Here is a 20,189-nt window from a genome sequence, read left to right as displayed (position 1 = left end):
AGAGAAAAAAAAGAGGGGTGAAGAATTATATGACCAAATAAAAGCAGGAGAGAAGGAATTAATAAGCAAAACTCCAAAAGGGAAGAGGTAACAAGTAAGAGGAGTGGACCAGGAGTGATGGGAAGGGAGCCAGTGGGAACAGCACCACCTTAAAAAAATCATGGCAAAGTAACTGAAGGAATATAGAACTATGTTTATAGAAGAAGAGAGGAAAAACATAACATGAAGAAAGTCAACTTTAGAGACAGATGTACATTCTTTTTGTTTGACTATAGTTTAGAACACTGGCATTGAACTAAAATGGAAACAATCCCTGTGGGTGTATATTGACTTAGGAAATCATAAATTAATTTTATGCTGTACTGTACTTTTATTTATTTTGTTAAATATTTCCCAATTAAATTTTAATCTGTTTTGAGTTACAATAAAGAGTTTTGCTGGCATGTGGCAGGTGCAGCATGTAGGCGGTGTGTTTGAGATCTCTGGTTTAGAGGGAATCCTGTGATTCTTAAAAGATCTCTCATCCTGTTTTCCAGGGGATTCGTTTTTTGATAGCAGATACAATTGTTTTTCATTATTCATGTATTCCATATTTTTAAGTTTGTCTGCTAACTAAAATTTATTTTTAACCTCCAAATGAATATTCACAGTGGTTCTGTGGTCATTCTTGGATTTGTGCAAAATGGTGAAAAATATATGAGTTGCCCTGGCTCCTATTTTCCCAGCTGTGGTCAAACAAGGTGATTTTATGTTTCAGTTTCAGCTCCATACTATAAACATGTACCATTTTTATAAACTAAGTAGTACCACATTTTTAGCATTTTTGTGCTTCTCTTTGTGATTTCACTGTTTAAAGTGGCCCCCAAGCATAATGCTGAAGTGCTGTCTAGTGTTCTTAAACACAAGAAGACTATGATGTGCTTTATGAAGAAAATACATGTGTTAGATAAACTTAATTTCAGGAATGAATCAAGGTGCTGTTGGTCATGAGTTCAATGTTAATAAATCAACAATATGGTACATCCAGAAAAAAAGAAGAGGAAATTTGCCAATCTTTATGTGAGGCCAGTGCTCTCAGCAAAGTGCCAATGTGGAAGTCTACCTCCACAAAAGGTCCCCTTCAAACAAAAGTCCATGTATTATAATTTCATCATCTTGATTTAGGGAACTTCAAATTAATCAATAGTTCCCTTGATCTCTCCTCCTCCCACATACACACAAATACAATTTTAAAATGTCTTTTATAAAAATAAAGGAATCTTGCTGACCAAAATATACTACATGTGTAATGAAATATATTTCAGTGTCTTATGTCAATCTCTTCTGCATCAAGTGAAACATAAACCTATAATGCTAGCGTTTACTTGTTGTGTGACCTTGGGCAAGTCATTTAATCTCTATTTTCCTCAATTTCCTCAGCTATAAAATGGAGATAATAAAAGCAACCATCTCTTAGAGTTATTGTGAGGATTGAATAAAATAATATTTGTAAAGTGTCTTTCATATAGTAAGTACAATAAAATGATATTATTACCAATAAATTCCTGAATGAAACCCTAAAATGAAATATCCAAAGACTTCATAACTAAAATCTAGAACTTATATGTTAAAGAAAAAATACAGCAAGTATCCAGAAAGAGAAAAATAAAGTTATCAAGTAATCACAATCAAGATCACAAAGTTAATTGGTAACTAATACTACAAAGAACAGGAGATATTGAAATGTGATATTCCCAAAGGTAAAAATTAGAGACTTACAACTCAGAATGCTTTTATGTTTTGATTATTTTAAAAGAAAAAGAAAGGGAAGAAAGAAAGGAATATATTAAGGGTATAAAAAAGGAAGAAGGAGGTAGAATTTGCTATCTCATGTAATTGGGAGACACAAGAAGACAAACATGGAAGAAGGGATGGGGAATTAAGCATTGTTTGAACCTCACTTGCATCTGAGCGAGAAAGAGGATACATACACATAAAGAGCCTGGTGCATAAATCTATTCAAACCAACAGAAAAACAGGAGAGATCAGGGAGAGGAGGAAATATGAATGGGGTAGATCTAGAGAAGAATTAGTCATAATATCATAACCAAAAATCTTTTTTTATTCCTTTAATTGCTTAAAATGATCAAGCATTTCTTTTTCTCTTACCTACATCTGTCCCTTCACTGAATAATAAAAGGAAACAACACTCCATAATAAACATACATAGTTGAACAAAATAAATTTCCTTATTTGCCATGTTCAAAAAACACGTGTGTCATTCTGCTTATTTGTTCCATCACCTCTCCATCAGGAGATGGGTAGCATTCTTCAACACTAGTCTTATGCCATGATGGTTTATCATGTTTTGACCAAAGACTTTCAATTTTTTTTAATGTCCCAACAAGCATTTATTAAGCAAAACAAATGCTAACTTCATAGGATTGATTGTAAAAGGAGTGGTATTAAAAGGAAATAAAAAGGATAAGATTGGAGTCTGTGCAAGGGAGGAAGAAGGCAAGCAAAGGAGTAGAAGATAATTGATTCAAGTTGGATCACTATTGTTAATCATACTTCTCTCTCACCACCCTTATCTTCTCAGAAAAGAGGAAAGAAGTAAGGAGAGGGGAAAAGTATAATAGAACAAGGAGGGAAATGAACAATTAACAATCATAACCATGAATATTTATCATAGGAACTCACTTATAAAATGTAACAGTACAGGAAAATAGATCAGAAAGCAGAACCAACCATAAATTGTTTACCAGAAACACACTTGAAAAATAAAGATTTGCACAGTGAAAATAAGGGGATAGAACAAGATATATTATGCTTCAGGTGAACTCAAGAGTCATAGGCAGTAATCCTTATTTCAGACAAGCCAAAATTAAAAACAGACTTGAACAAATGTGGATAACAGGGTCTCCAACTTCTGTTCAGTTTCTAAACTAGGTATCCATCACATATGGAAAAGCCTTTATGCCTCCCTAATCCAGAAAATTCATATGGTAAAGGATCCCATGAACACATACAAAATTCAGAAATGGAAAGTACTCAAATAGTCCATCAAGTCCTCCCCAAAGGAAACTGGACTTGGGATTGCTGTCATGTATTCATTTGTCATTTAAGTGAGTCCTTCTTTATCACAGAGTTCAATGGTCTTCCCAAGACTCATAAGATCACACTGTTATTCTGACTTGCCCATGGAGGAAAACATACTTGGAAGAGAGGGGTTGATGATTTTAAAAAAAACAAAAAACCAAAGCACCTTTTTGGCCCTATCCTGTCTGAATGATTGAATGCCTTTCTTGTCCAAATCAAATGCTGCATCAGAAAAAATACAGACTATCCTTTTCTTTCTCCAAGAAGCGTTAGAAAATCATCTTCTCTTTAGACATTCTGGTACCTGAACTTTTGAATTCAGGAAATGAATAGGGAAAAAAGAATGAAAAAGGAAAAAGTTGGGAAAAGGTAGGGTTGACTTAGTCGATAAAAAAGTATCAGGCTACAGGGGAAATCTGTTCTAGTAAAAATATTTCCTTAGTGCTATGATTGTCTTTGTTAGAGTCATTCTAGCACATCTCTAATTTGTATTAATCAGAGAAAAATGGTCTTAGAATTTGAAAGAGCCTATGAGATCATCTTGTCCAACTCTTACACTTAAAGATGAGGAAACTGGCTTCTCAAATACTGTATTGTATATAGCCCCACTCTGCTACTATAACTAGTGCTGACCTCAATGTCTGTAACTATCTCCTTGAGACTGGAGAGACCCATGCTGAGACCCACGCAAATTTGCTTCTAGTCATGCTAAGAATATGGACCAAGGCTACCTACCGCCTACCCTTGTGTTTCTACTCCAAACCTCTCTGGCTATAGCACAGTGAATTTCAACTCTGGTAGAGTGCCTTTTCATATGTTATACCTCTACATCAGCCCCATCCCAGTCAGGGCTCATATGACACCCTGGTACAGACATAATCTAACCAGACATGATCTGCATTCATAGCTGTTCTCATCAGAAAAGCTTAAGATGATACGTTATAGCTCTGCAAACTAGACAGGGTTGTCTTTTATTACTTGGGCTATGGCTATATTTTATTTTATTGGGGCACATAAATTAAAAGTCTTTAATAGAGCTGACAAAAACTTGAGCTAAGCAGATGGACTACACGTTTGAAGGAGAGACCGTCTTACTTATTCATGTCATGGGAAGCACTGGAACAGAAACAAGAAATCTGGGTCATAGTCTTATTCTTGTGTGTAACTAGCTGTGTGATCTCAGGAACATCACTTCAGCTCTCTGACTTTTAGTTTCTTCAGGTAAAGTTAAGGGATAAACTATATTCAGTAGAGTTCTTAATGAATGTCCCATAAACCTGTTTTTAAAAAAACATTTTTATAATTGTGTGCCAATATAATTGATTTCCTTTATAGTGCTATATGTTTTTTTAATGCTTTAAAACTTTACTCTAAGAAGTGGTTCATAAGTTTTATCAGATTGCCAAAGGAGTCCATGACAAAAAAAAAAGATGAATAAGGTTTCATGGAGTATCTCTAAAACAAAAAGTACTACAATTCTTTGTGTAATTTTTCTGCCCTCAAATACAAATGAAATAAATTGATAATATGAAGTACAGAGCATATGCAACCTTTTGTATGTCAAATTCCAAATTGTACACCAAAATTTATTATTGATATTATAAAAGATCCCTAAATCAAGAGAGTCCATAAGCAAAACATTTTGTTATACTCAGTTTGTTGTGCTTGACTCTACTGAATAAATGTTTCTCCCTGCCTCTCCTCGTTTTAAGCCTCCTGTGATGATTTAAGCTCAGCCTGGCAAGGTAAATATTCTTCTTTCTCTGTTGTAATTGTGAAACTCCTCCTTGGTTCAGACACTGTTCCCAGATTTGTCATCAAACAATTGACGAATAGGGATATGTGTCAACAAATAGTTTCTTTTAGGCCCTATAAAAACACTTTACTCCTGTGTAAAAATTGAAGAAGAGCAAGATGGGCAATCAAAGTATGGGGTCTTCTCTGATCATTTTACTTTCAGTATTTCTGTGTTTCTTTCCTACCAGGTCCGCCACAGTAGAGAATTTTAACTACCCCTACCTTTGGGACCAGGTGCCTGGAAATGTAGAAGATCTCCCAGTCAAGGATAACAAAATTATCATGGATCCTTGGGACTATCGAGACCGATTAAGCATGTATAAAATGATACTAAATTATTCAGCAAAATATTTCACTCAATTTGGAATAAATAATACTGGGAATGCATTCTGGATGCTCACCACATTTTATGGACAATTATATGAAACAGGTATGAACATGTTAACTATTTCAAAAAGTTCTCATAAGCCACAGTACTCATGAGAATACAATTCCAGCAAATGATTTTTGAGTGCTATGGTCTGAATGCTCTAAGGTTATTCTGGAAGAATGACCATTTCATCCATCAGTGATCATAGTACAGGGAATGTGTTTACAAACCAGTATTTTGGTTTAAGGAGAAACAAATATAACATGGAACTTTAAAAAAATTATTACAATAAAAAGGAAAAAATCACAGATTTTGAGAATTGAAAGGGAGCTCAGTGACAATTGAGTATAACCTACATATGTGAAAGAATGCCCACTAGCCAAGATTTTGTATCTCTATGCTATGATCAGATAGTTATGTTGCTAATTTTCTGGGATATTAATCATTCTTTTAAGCTAGATATCCCTTCCTTTCAGATAGCTAGGGTGTGTGTGTGTGTGTGTGTGTGTGTGTTTGAGAGAGAGAGAGAGAGAGATGCAGAGGTCTGTCAGTAGAAAAGAGAAAGGCAAAAAGATTAAACAATGTATAATATCAGTTTCAAGAGGAAGGGTGAGAGATTTTTTTTTTCTGAGGGAATTGCGGTTAAGTGACTTGCCCAGAGTCACACAGCTAGTGAGTGCTAAGTGTCTGAGACCAGATTTGAACTCAGGTCCTCCTGACTCCAGTACCAGTGTGCTAGCCACTACACCACATAGCTGCTCCAGGGTTAGAGATTTGACCTGTAATTTCATTGGTACAGGGAATTCACAGGTGAGGAAACATTCCCTACCAACGTAGGTCAGCATGTTGTTTGCAAATTAAAGCCTTAGTGTACTGAGACGATGAAGGATTTGTCTGGAATTATACCACCAGTATATGTCAGAGGCAGAATTTGAATCAAGATCTTCTCAAACTTGAGGACACCTCTCTATCCACTATGCCATGCCACCTCTTGAGAGTTTCAAACCCCTCTGAGAAGCTTGGTCCTTCCTTTTGGCAGTTCTAATGACAAGGCTTTATCCAAAGTATTATTTCCTATCCTAGTCTTCCAAGTTCAGTGAGAACAATGGATGCAGGAAGGCAAAAAAAAAAAAAAGATTCAAATCCACAGGATCATAGGGTCTGGATAATCAGGCTGATATACAATGCCTACCTTTGTGTCTGTAATTTAAATCAAGGGAACAAGGTCAACCTATGACACCTCAGCTGGACATCAGTATTTCTCTAGGCTCTTGAGCAGTGCAATCTGTTTCCATCTCTTTTCTAGGATTTTATTTCCTTCCTCTTCAATTATTTTCTCAAAAGTCTTTAAATTTCTTTTTCACGTTTCTAAGGTTCATTTATTTTACAGTTTCCTTCCTGCAGGAAACTCCTGAAAAGGTACTGGATTTCAGATAAGCCCATGGAGACTGAAGAGAATGAATGGATAAAATCATGGTTTTAACTCTGTCTTGGGATATCTTTCAACTCTAAATTTGACAATCCTACCTAAGGAGATCCACCTTCATTCTCAGCACCACATCTCCCAAACCAAAAGAATGCTTTAGATGGCTCTGATAATTGAACAAAGGATATTCTATAGAGTGTTATCAGAGACTTCCAAAATTTTGGAAAACTCTGCATCTACTTACAACACCCAACTTCTACTAAACCCCCTAATCTTCCCAATAGGACCAATTTGGTAGTTAGATTGTTCAAGAGTAGCTAAGTTCTGAGGAACTTTTCCAATAGTCAATGGCACATTCCTCTGCTCAGGTGGTCATGAGCTAATAAGGAGTTGTCTGGCAAAACAAAATCAAAGTTGATAAAATTTGGTTACAATCTCATTTTCCATTTAAATCGATTTTCCTAAGCCTACTCCAGAATCTAAAGCATACTAGGTTCAGTGAACAAGTTTTTTTTTTCTTTTTTTGAGTACCTCATATATTGTATCTATGAGATAGGCAACAGGCAATCACTGAAAGTTCGAAATTACCCCTGACACTTTGGCCTAAATCATAAATGGATGGACTGGTGAGTTTTAGGATAATATGAACTCATTTACATGTTTGAGTTTTGTACTTGGACTTTCTCTTTTTATTTTATCTATGGGTGGCTGCTGATTTACTACAAAATCATTTGTTCAAAGAGGTATTTGCTACTCATTAGAGGGAATACAAAGGAGAAGAGAATTTGATTAATTTTCCTTTTCATTTACAATTTTTAAAAATCTCATGTTTCTATTAAATGCCATTTATGTGCAAACCACTGCATTACTTCCTGTCCAAAGACAAAAATGAAATACTCTCTGTCCTCAAAAAACTTATATTCTACCTTTCAAGTAAGGTAGCTGTGTATATGATAACTTAAAGGAAGAGAAAACATTAATGACTCAAATGATCAGGAAAGGCTTCCCAGAAGAAATGATAAATGAACTGAGTCACTGAAGAAGGTAGAAATTATAAGAGGTATGAATGGGGAGGGAATCCGTTCTAGACATCGGGAACACTGTATTCAAAGGTACAGAGGAAAGATATGGAATGTAGTGTATTGAAAACAGCAAGTGAGTCACTTTGGTTAGAACATAAGAGTGAATAATGGGGAGTCATGTGAAATTAGTCGGAAAGGGAGCTTGGAACCAGACTGTTATGGGTATTAAATACCAAATACTTTTTGTTTGTTTATTTGTTTTTTTAATCCTAGGAATCATTGAATTTTCTTGCACAAAAGAGTGACATAGGAATATCAGTTTGAGTGTTGTGCAGAGGATGGATTGGAGAGAGGAGAGACTAGAGTCAGTCCTGAATTCTCTCCTAACCTCACTACTCTTTGCTTTGTGATTTTGAGAAAGTTACTAGTCACTCTAGGCCTCCTCAGTTTCCTCAGCTATTCAAAATAAGGGTTAGGATCTTAAGGCCCCTGCTTCTGTAAAAATGTATAATAGGAAAAGAAACTTAAAAAAAAAAGGTAATCTCATTGCCAACTGTACTATAAATCTCTGTTTTATTCCACATTAGTTTTCTAACATAGCAGCCAATTTCTGTTGCCAACATCCTAAGTATTTGAAATCCTAAAGATCGTTTTCCACCTCTTTATCCTTTGTAGGCAGACTTAATGATCCTTCAAATTATTTAGTCAATGACAATACAGAAAAAAAGAACTTCATCTCAATCAAAAGTGGATGGGGTGGTGAGTATTTTACAATGCCATGATCTCTGCTCCTGAACTGTCTTGTTCCTGTGAAGAAGGCTCCACAATGAACTATCCTCCTTTTCCCCTATAAAATTTCCAGTCTTATTGTGACTTTTTTATTTTGGAGGACTGATGAATTTATATGGGAAAAACAAATGACCCTTTATTGCAAGTTATGTGTGTTGATAAATGCCTATGTACATAAGTTTAGTCAAAATGATTAAGGGAAATTTTATCTTCAATAATTCCGGAATACTGCTCTTTAAACAAATCATTCAATCTTGCCAAGTCTCTTTCTGCCACCTCCAGCTGTTCAACAGTCACCAGAAGGTCATAGAAATTTAAAGTGTTGGGAATTCTGCAAGACTCAGTCCTGCCAAATCCTCCTCTGTCACTTCCACTTGCTCAGCAGTCATCAGAAGGCCAAAGTCACCTTAGGCTGTAATGATTTAGCCCAGCTAATCTGATTGACTCTCTTTTCAGAGATAGGGGTCAACTAGAATCTTTTCAACTGACTACACCTAGATTTAGCACTTATCATATTTCCTGGTACTTAGTAAGAACTTAATAAATATTTGTTGATTTATTGATTGATGTTTGACATGTGAATAAATCCATTCAATCATACAAAAGGACAAATCAAATGTCAAAAGGAAGGGATAAGTTACATAACTACAAATTTTCCTACGTGAGATAATATAAGAAACTCTGAATTCCCAACAATGCTGGGCAATTATGCAGTGAATTTTGCCTGTATGGGTAGCCAATTGTGATAGTTCCAGATGAATTTATGAAACAAAATGACCCATATTAAGAACAATAATATTAGTTAAAAATGAAGGTATCTTTTAGGATCAGAGGAACGAAAGCTGGAGCAAGATTTAGAGGTCATACAATACAACAGAATTCCCTCATTTTACAAATGAGGAATTTGAGACCCAAAGACATTAAATGATTGGCCCAAGGTCAAAGAGATGGCAAGTAGGAAAACAAGGATTTGTACCTAGGCCCACTGTCTCCAAACCCCATAGTCAGTACATCATTAACCTCTAGTTCTTAATTCTTTGATTTTAAAAAAATTCATATTTTGTTTTTGTATCACCTTCATTTCCCCAAACATTCCCCTTGTACTCTTTGAAGGACATCCATTACAATAAAGATTTTTTTAAAGAGATAAATTAATTCGTCAAAATTGACCAGCACAGCAATTTAGTTCAACATTATATGCTACTTTTCATACACAAGTACATTCTCATATCTTTTTTTTGTGACTAATTTTGGCCATTTTATTGTTGTTGTTTTTTTGGGGTTTTTTGGGTTTTTTTTTTTGGCTAGGCAAAAGGGTTAAGTGACTTGCCCAGGCTCACACAGCTAGTAAGTGTCAAGTGTTTGAGGCCAGATTTGAACTCAGGTCCTCCTGAATACAGGGCCAGTGCTCTAGCCACTATACCATCTAGCTGCCCCCATTTCATTTGACCATTTTAATTATGCAGTATTCAGGGATTTTATTTTTTATTTTTTTCCCATTTATAGTGCTCTAGTGATTGTGTTTTCCCAGTTCTGCATACTTTCCTTTGCTACAGTTCACATAGATTTTCCCATAGGCAGTGTAGTACAGTGGAAAGAGTCCTGGATTTGAACCTTGGTTCAAATGGTGTCTCATTCAATTTATTCCTAACATGACTTTGGGCAAGGTATCTAAATCTTCTGGTCCTCAGTTTATACACATGATAAAAGAGAGTTGGAATGGATGACTTCTAGTGACTCTTTCAGCTCTAAAACATCTAATTTTTATTCATCCCTTCTGCAATAACTAACTAGCATTAATATAGTGTTTTATTAAAATATTATCTCATTTTATTCTCAAAACAACCCTGGGAGGTAGGTGCTGTTTTTACAGTTGTGAAAACTAAGATAAGCAGAGGTTAAAAGACATGGCTAGGGCCGCACACCTAGGAAGTGTTTGAAACAGGATTTGAACTCAGGTCTTGCTGGCTCCAAGTACAGCATAATAATTATTGTATTACCTACTTGACAACTAATATGTACTACAAATTTTTAATCAATTTCCCAATTCATGAGTTTCCTCTTAGCTTCCAGTCCTTTGTTGCTTAAAAAAAAGCATAGTATATTAGAGTATATGGGACCTTTCTTTTCTTTTTTTTTTCTTTTTTACTTTCTGAGGATAATGCCTAACAGTGAGATCACTGAGGCAAAGGATATGTACAAATTAGTTACTTTCATCCCATATTTACAAATTGTTTTTTCAGAATGGTTGGATCAATTCACAATTCTACTTACAATGTTGTAATATGCCTTTTTTCCTATAACCTCCAACTTTGACTATTCTACTAATTTTGTCATTTTTGACTCTTACCTGAGTATGAGATAAAACCTCGTATTTGTTTTAAAATATATTTCTCTTCTTAACACTGAAGGAGCAATTTTTCATATAGTTGTTAAGAGTTTTCATTATTGTTTTGTATTTTGGTCTTCAATAGTTGTTTTAATTTTCTATGTATCTTGAGGCTCATACCCTCATCAGAGATATTTAATACAAAAGTTTTCCCTCCCTGATTAACAGCTTCCCTTCTTATTTTAGTTACATTGATTTTGTTCATATAAAAGCTTTTCTATTCCAGGCAACAGACATTGCCTATCTTATCTTTTGTGACATTCTTTATCCTTTTCTGGTGAAGAGCTCACTCCCTAGCTATAGTTTTAAAAAATCCCTGATGATTCCATTATTTTTTATATGTTGTGAACTTTAATAATCAGGTCTTGCAACTATTTGAGCTCATTGTGTACTATATAGTAAGATGCTCATGCAGTATAAATCTAAGTTCTATTATCTTGCTTTACACTTTTCTCACCAGTTCTTAACAAATAAGGAGCTTTCCCAACACAATTTGTAGTCTCAGGTTTATTGAATACTGGATTTTTTTAGTTCAATAGTTATTGATTGTACTATATGTAGCCAGTTCCACTGATCAACTTTTCTAATTTTTAGCCAATACTAAATGGTTTTGATTATTATTACTTTGTATTACTATTTGAGATATGGAAGTGCTAGTCCCTTTTCATTCCTACTTTTTTTCATTACCTACCTTGATATTCTAAACCAATTTTCCCCCAAATAAATTTTATTATTTTGCCTGCTTCTTAAAAAGTTTCCTTTTCATAGTTTGAATGGCATAGCACTAAATCTTTAAATTAACATAAGTAAAATTATGTTTGTCATATTGCCATATCTCAGTCATGAGTATTGAATATTCCTCTGGTTATTTAAGTGATTATTTCTTTTAAGAGTGTTTCATAATTGTATCTATGTAAATCTTGAGTTTGCCTTGTTAGATTTCACACAAACATATTTCATGTATTTTGTAGTTATTTTAAAATGATACTTTCCTTCATGTTTTTCCTCTTGGATTTTATTATTACTCTTGAATAGTTGTAATGTGTTTTTTTCTTAAGGTTTATTTTGTATCTTTCTGCTTTCCTCAAGTTATTTATTATCTCAAATAGTTTCTTTGATTCTGCTCTATAATTTCCTAGGAAAAACATATTAGCAAGTATGGATATTTCTCTCTCTCTCTCTCTCTCTCTCTCTCTCTCTCTTTCTCTGTCTCTCTCTGTCTCTCTGTCTCTATCTCTGTTTACTATATGTTTACTTTATTTCTCTTCTCTTACTGTGATCACCATAATTTCTAAATTCTCAATATACTCTGAACTTAAGGCTAATCACATTGCCAGCTTTGTGAAGAATGGATTAGAAAAGAGAGATATTTGAGGCAAAGAGATCAATGAGTAGGCCTTTGTATTAGTCTAGTAAGGTAGTAAGAGGTAGTAAAGACCTGAACTACTGTGGTGACTGTGTGAGTATTGAAGGGATCAGTTGTGAGAGATGTGGAGGAAGGAATAAGATTTGGCAGGTTCTTGAATATGTGGGTGAAGAACAGTGAGAATTTGAGTGATGCCAAAGTATTGAACCTGGAATATTAGTAGTTCTCTTGAACAAAACAGGAACATTTGGTGAAAGTGCAATTGGGAGAAAAGATAATAAGGTCTCTTTGGACATGTGGGTTTGAGATGTTTGCAGGAAATTCAGTCTAAAATATTACTAATGCATTTGGTTGTTCATAACTGAAGCTAAGGAGAATGATTGAGGTTGGATATATTGCTGTTGGAGTTATATGCAGAAAGATAATAATCAAGCCTGTTGGAGATGATAAGATCACACAGAGAATATACATAAAGAGAGAATGCCCAGGTAAAATTCTGAAACATATTTGTAGTTAAGGAGCAAGATAATGAACCTGAAAAGAAGTAGTCAGCCACACAGAAGAAAAACCAAAAGATAGTAGTGTCATGAAAATCCAGAGAAGAAAGAAATCATCCAGTAGAAATTGTCAACAATGTCAAATGCAGCTGTTAAAAGGGATAAAAGCTAAGTGAAAGCCATCATTTGGCAACTAAGAGATAATCAGGTACTTTGGAGAGAGCAGCTTCAGCTGATTCATTAGATCAGAAGCAAGATCACAAAGAGCTTAGAAGTGAATGAGAGGAGGGAAAATGTAGGCAGTAAATGAAGACATTTTTTCTAGGAGTCTGGCTAAGAAAAAGAGTAAGATATAAGCTGATACTTTAATGGAAGTTAGGACTAGTGAAAGTATTCTAAGGATGGGGGAAATGGGCAGGTTTGAAGGCAGTAAGGAAGTAATCACTAGATAGAAAGAGATGAAAGATTGACCAGTAAAGTGATTAAGAGGGACAATTTGCTGAAGATGGCTTTGTCATGACAAGGTGAAGGGCTGTCTCATTATCAGAGACTGAAGTAAAGGAATAGAGAATGGAGGGTGATTTTTAGGGGGTTTTGAGATAAAAAAATGGAAGAAGACATGGAGTGCTTTAGTGCATTAGAAATGGGGTGGAAGTATTCAGACAGAGTCACTGTAGCAAAGGTCCCCATTCTCATGTGAGGCTCAGACATACACCTTCAAGTTTGCTTGTACCCACTGCTGTAGGTGTCTGGAGGTTGGTGTGGGAGAGGAACTGAGTAAGATTTTTAGGTTTTAAAGTTTTCTAGTTAATTCATGAGCTTTTTATCTTTTTTTTCTCATTCTCTTGTGGCTTTATATGTAATCACTCTGTATCTAGAACACAATTTGCCCCTCCAAGGACACCAATAAATTCTTAATTGCCAAATCCATTAGCTTTTTCACAGAACTTTTGATTTCTACACTATGTGATATTTTACCATATTCTCTTTAATATTCTTCACTCCTTTAACTGTTAAGTTCTTTTTCCCTAGTTCTTTTACCTGTATAATTATGCTTTTCTTGGCCTCTCTTACTGGTTAATCTGCATCCTTCTATCACCAAAGGATGGCTTTCCCTTTTGTTCTGATTTTTCTTTCACAACCTGACTAATGTGGAAATATGTTTAATATGATTGTACATATATAGCCTATATCAGGTTGCTTGCCATCTTGGAGAGGGAGGAAGAGAATGAGGGAGGCAAAAGAAATTTAAAACTCAAAATCTTATAAAAGTGAATGTGGGAAACTATCTTTACATGTAATTTAAAAAATAAAATACTGTTAAGTGGAAAAATAATAAAAAAGGAATGAAAGTATATCCTGATCCTGACCTACCATTCATTCATCTTGACTCTTCACCACTCACCTCACTGTTGAATCACCACCCCTAGTCTAGACATGTTGGACATATTCTCTACTTGGCTTGGTTCATCTCCATTCTGTCCATGGTCCTATAACCAACACATGGGATTGACTGATTGAGGAACTAATTTCCCTGAATAAGCTATGTGGACACAATCTTCCTTGTTTTGATATCTCTTTCTCATTTGTACAGGGATTTATCCAAATGATTCAATGTCATACTTTTTATTTTATATCACAGGTATTAATTACTATGTAATCATTCCATTTTTCCTTGTTGCCTTGAAATTGAACTTCTTCGGGACTTTGCCATATCAAATTGAGTTATTACCACAAGAAGAACGTAGATCTGATTTTTGTTATTCCTTTGATGAATGTTATACATCCTACCCACAGATGATGGCAAGCAACTCAAAAATTTTTGAGGTACTACAAACATTCTTGTACTAAACTCTTCCTCCACAATCTCATCATGGGCTTTCAAAGGCTTTGTCTTCAAAGCTACCTGTGCAAGTCCTTGAAAGCTGGAGAGCTTCAATTTGGGCTAAAATTGGATAGTACACATCAGTCCAGGGTTCCTGCTAACATATTGGGTCATTGGCTGTAGAAAAAAATATTAAAGTTTGAAATATCACTTCTAAAAGATCTAATTGTGAAAAGTCATGGGAAACTAAAAGCTGTAGAGGTAGTGTGTTTCTATGATGGTATACCATGACAATGATTGGATAGTACCTAGATGTTAAGGTTTCATTCTTTGGGAAGATACCAATTTTTATCAAGGTGAAGAATAGGACCAAACTATGTCTATCCCTTCAACTGGAAGGCCAAGAGCTTCAAGCTGGTAAGTTAGGAAAGTAAGTTAGGATAATAAGCTACAATGGAAACACCACTTCCAAATTCATCCTTCCAATGTGAAGTATTGCTTTCTTCAGAGTGAAAATAATCCCACATACTTCTTAAAAATATGTGTTATCTCAAATGATGATCTAAATGAAAGAGATGATTCTTGATTAGAAATTTTAAAGCAGAAATATCTTGATTTTCAATTCAAAATTAGTTGTTCTTTATGCTTTAGTATTTACAGTCCAGGGAGAAGACATCAAATAACACAGAAAACTCTACCTACAACACAGATATGGACACAATAGTTCATTATATATGGTCTGGACATCACAGTGGGATAGATGTTGGAAAGCCACTATTCCATGACAAGTAAGCTATTGGCTATATTTTCCTCTTTTCTACTATATTAACAATGCAACAAATAAGGATCCATTTTCCATTTGCTCACAGACTGTTTTCCAGAGATTTTCACAAATAGTAAAAATTATCTGATCAATGATTAATTGATTTTTAAAAACTGGATATTTTAAAGACTCCAGGACCACACTTCATGTCAGTGTAACTGTTAGGAATGAAATCCATTTTTCTGAAGAATGATAATTACAGGCTTAGCTATGGCTAGGTATACAAAGATATATACAAAGTGTTTTCTGATGAACAACCCTGAGAAGTAGGTAGCACAAATAAGATTATCATTATTTTGCTGATGAGGAAGTAAGGTCCAGAGAGGTAAGTGTTAAATACTAGAGGAATTACTAGAATCCAAGTCTTGTGACTCTGAAAACAATGCTCTCTGACAAAAAAAAATGATCCTCAAGAATATTATCTGTCAATTCCTGCTATTTTCCCACTTGTATAATTTACAAATTTTTAAAAAATGTTTGTTTGTTTTTTAAAAATAAATCTTTCTGGGGAGCTTACAAATAATTGTCCTAATTTCCCCATACTTAATGTTATGTTAAGAAATGTTAAAGCAGAGCTCACACAAGAAACACTTTAAAATTTAATCTGAATTAATAACATTTTCACCTCCACTTTCTAAGTATAGAACTATAAACCAATAAACAATAAACCAATAGAACAACAAACAATAAACCAAACTCTGATTTTTAGCATTTGCTGATTTCTTAAGTGTCAATGCTCAAACTCAAAATTAAACAATTAACCCTCTAGAGTCTTCCAAATTGGTTCCCCACCTGTGTCTCTTCTCACCTTTGTCTCCATCCCTTATTTCTGTTTATATCTACATCTCCCAGCATATATAGGCAGCACCACAGGGTTCAAGAGTACTTAGATGTGTCTGATATAACCTCTTGCTCTATGTCAGTAAATAAATAAACCCCCTGACATGAAGAGTTGTGTTGTTTTCTATAATCTTGCCAGGGATATGAATTCCACATTATCTTGTGCTAATATTTATTTACCTTTATAACCAAGAAATTCTTCTTTGTGTCAACCCAAGCTCCCTCTAACTGCAATTAAATCCACTTTGCTCCACTTTTTCCTTACCTAATTATATAGAGCTTTCAATCATTGAGGAGTAGACTCCTCCTCATTTCCCTAAAATGAGACCACACTTTCCCAGCATCATTACTAGATCTACTTATGGATTTCTGGTGATAAATTTTAGTAGGAGATTTGGATTGAAGAGCCAAAATGAATGTGATACAGTTGAGAAAATATTATAATTAGTGAATTACATGTTATTGTAATCACTTTATTCTTTGACACAAAAAGTGATCTGATTACATAGTAGGGGGAAAAAAGAACCAGAAAATCTTTTCATTCAGGAGAGACAGTGAAATCTACTGTTAGAATTTCTAAGAGAAAACCAAAAAACAAACTCCCAAGTTCCCTAAGATTTAACTCTTCAGGCAGTTCCATACAGCATGGCCACTATAACACTGACTATTGAAGGTATATGCTTCAAAAAGCAATTTATGGATTATTATCTACAGGTCACAAATTAGGTAAAACTCTGTGGAGCATGCTCTCAGAGTTCACTCATCTAGGTATGCTTATCAGGTTTGGGCATCCAGTGAAGACAGGTTTTAAAAATTGACTTTGAAAACTGGAGGTGAGCCGTGAACACTGGGCTTGCTTCAAGCCATCCCTTTCTCTATTTGTCCATGCCCATCAATTAAAAGTAGGTTAAGGATACAGCTGGTGGTGAGACAGCAATTGAAATAATTTCAGTGCAGGATACTTAAAAGCTGATGTGAGCAAAGCCTGCTTTGATAGGCCTAATAGCCTTGTCTCAGTTCAGTTAGCCCTAGAAAGAGCTTAGCTGCTGTTTCATTATGTCCTATTACAAAAAGTAACTTGCAGAAGCTAGCCAAAGGAAAAGTACTAGAAGGGAGAGAAAGATAAAGATGAAAATATTCAAAGATACTAAGATGAATTAGAAGAAGTGGTCCAGAATGAAGTGACTTTGAAGTTACTAACAAAATTATATAGGGATCTGCCTGGAAGGTTGAGAGATTTCAACCTATGTCCTCTAAAGTTATGATCATTACTGTCTGGTGTGTTCTGCATGTCAGACTCTAAACACAGGTTCATAGGCTTGTTAATCTAGAGCTGGAAGGGATTTTGAAAGTCAACCTCTTTATTTATTTTTTTTTGGTGAGGCAGTTGGGGTTAAGTGGCTTGCCCAGAGTCACACAGTTAGTGAGTGTTATGTGTCTGAGGCCAGATTTGAACTCAGGTCCTCCTGACTCCAGGGCCAGTGCTCTATCCACTGTAACACCTAGCTGCCCCAGACTCAACCTCTTTATTTTATAGATGAGGATGTTGTTGTTGTTATTGTTATTATTCAGTTGTTTTCAGTTGTGTCCAACTCTTCATGACTCCATTTGGGGTTTTCTTGGCAAAAATATTGGGGTAGATTGTCATTACCTTGTCCAGCTCAATTTGCAGATGAGGAAACAGAAACAAACAGGGTTAAATGACTTGTTCAAGGCCACACAGCTAGTAAGTTGTCTAAGGCCAGATTTGAATTCAGGAAGAGAAGTCTTGGCACTCAATCCACTGTGCCACCTAGCTGTCGTAGATAAGGACACTAGAGGTAGTAAGCCTCAGAGACAGAATTTGAACCATATATGGTTTTGCACACAAACTACTTCCTGGAAAATTACATTTCCAGGAAGATTGGGAAGGGACAGGGAAGAGTTTTGTGTAACTCCTGTGAACTTGCTAATTCCAAGTCTTTCTTTTTAGAAGCCAATTTTATTCTACAGGAGAAAAAGATTTTACTGAAGCCTTTCTATTCACTGTTGAGTTCATCGAGGAAGCAAATTACCCCTCTGACTTGAAGAATTCATCAGAATTCTTGCTGGGATTCCCTCATAGAGAGCTCACCACTGAAGACTGGCTCATTCCTGGCTGGGACTTAAACAAATATGAAAAAAACCTGTTGATTATAGTAAAAATAATTTCTCAAATAAATAATATTTCAGGTATGAACTTTAAATACATGAAAATCATGTAAGCTGGATAAACAAAATGACTAAGATGATAATAATGAGCACAACTGGATAAATAAGATTAATTATGTATTTGGTGTCCTTTGTTCTTTGAAAAGATTACAATATCATTTAATATGATATGATCAAAGGGTCACTATGTGGGGAAGGATCTTAAGACATCATCTGCTATAACTCTCTCATTTTACAGTAAAGAAATTGGGACCCAAACGGGTCAAGCATCTGACCCAAGGTCACATAGAGAGTTAAGTAGACCAATGAGATTCAGATTCTAGGTTTTTGAACTCTAAATTCATGACCATTCATGCCAATCAATTGTTTAAGCATTTCTTTTTTTTAAACAAATTTTCACATTACTGATGTTGTAAGTAAGAATTAGAATCAATAGGAGGAACCACCAGAAAGAGGAAACAAAACACAACAGAATTTAAAAAAATAGCAAACAGTATGCTTTGATCTGTATTCAAACTCCATAGTTCTTTCTTTGGATGTGGATAGCATTTTCCATCATGAGGCCTTTGGAGAAGTCTCAGATCCCTGTATTGCTGAGAAGGGTTAAGTCTATCAATATTAGTCATCGCACAGCGAGGCTGTTACTGTGTACAATGTTCTGGTTCTGCTCACTTCACTCAAGCATTTCTTAATCACTTCCTATATGTCAGGTACTGTGCTAAGTATTGGGGATGCAAAAAAGAGCAAAAGCAGCTTTTAAAAAACCAGTGCTGGCCCTTAATGACCTTATATTTGAATAGTGTACATAACATATATATTACATAAGTACACATAAAATACACACAGACTAGATGGAAGGTAAACAGGGGGGAACTCTAGCAACTTGGGAGTGGGAGAGGTGGAAAAGAGAGAGGCAGGGAAGATCTTGTGTAGAAAGTGGTGCTTAAGCTAAATCTTGAAGAAAGTCTGGAATTCTTAGAGGCAGAGCAATCTCAAACACAGGGTACAACCAGTACAAAAGCCTGAAGGCAAGGGGTGGAACAAAGGTGTGAGGAATAGCAAGTAGACCAATGTGGCTGGACCATGGAGTGCAGAAAGGCTAAGAGCTGGGCTACAAATACATATGTAAGCCTAGTCTTTGTCCTCAGAGATTCTTTGCTATGTCCCCCCAGTATTATAAACCCAAGTGACCTCACCATGATGTAGTCAATATATGTGTTCAGTTCTTTAGGAACTGAATTTTAGCCTGAGCTGTTTCCTTGTCTCAGATTCAGGTGCCACTGGTATGTTTCACCTTGACAAGGGCTGTGAGTTTACTAAGCCCAGCCTTAGCTTCTCTTCTGGCTCTTGGCTTCTACTCAGTGGCCACATATAGCATTTCACCTGAGTTGTAAGGGGACTAGTTAGCACCTCACCAGGACCAACATTGTTAAAGGAAAGCTTTTGACTATTTGTTATGCATTGGTAGCATGTACGTTTTTAGTTTGCTTAAGTAAGCTGTTCAACTTTTTTTTTTTAGGCGTTGTAAAAGACATACAAATATACCGAATGAAAGACACATTTTTGCATGTTGCCTGGGTGGGAATTTGTTTTGCTTGACCTAACACATAAGATAGGAGATTCCTTCCTTCTTTCCTTTCTCCCTCCCTCTTTTTTCTTTCTTTCTCTCTCTCTCTTTCTTTCTTTCATCTTCCTTCTTTCTTTCTTTCTTCTTTCTTTCTTTCTTCCTTTCTTTCTTTCTTTCTTTCTTTCTTTCTTTCTTTCTTTCTTTCTT

At 35.3% G+C, this 20,189-nt stretch overlaps 1 protein-coding gene across 1 annotated transcript in view; it reads left to right on the top strand.

Annotated features, from left to right (window-relative positions):
* Positions 1-4,972: 4,972 nt before the first annotated feature.
* The window catches only part of LOC114033190 (protein LEG1 homolog), a 15,984-nt gene continuing 767 nt past the window's right edge, over positions 4,973-20,189 (top strand). Inside the window, exons 1-5 of the mRNA XM_027848648.1 lie at positions 4,973-5,308; positions 8,372-8,455; positions 14,380-14,564; positions 15,214-15,350; positions 18,198-18,436. Coding sequence (XP_027704449.1) covers positions 4,996-5,308; positions 8,372-8,455; positions 14,380-14,564; positions 15,214-15,350; positions 18,198-18,436 — 958 coding nt within the window. The 5' untranslated portion in view covers positions 4,973-4,995. The remainder of the gene's footprint in view (positions 5,309-8,371; positions 8,456-14,379; positions 14,565-15,213; positions 15,351-18,197; positions 18,437-20,189) is intronic.

Source organism: Vombatus ursinus, unplaced genomic scaffold (genome assembly GCF_900497805.2).
Source record: "Vombatus ursinus unplaced genomic scaffold, bare-nosed wombat genome assembly UNPS02006779.1, whole genome shotgun sequence".
NCBI lineage: Eukaryota > Metazoa > Chordata > Mammalia > Diprotodontia > Vombatidae > Vombatus > Vombatus ursinus.
Note: the sequence above shows the minus strand (reverse complement) of the source record. Positions and strands in the feature narration are given on the sequence as shown.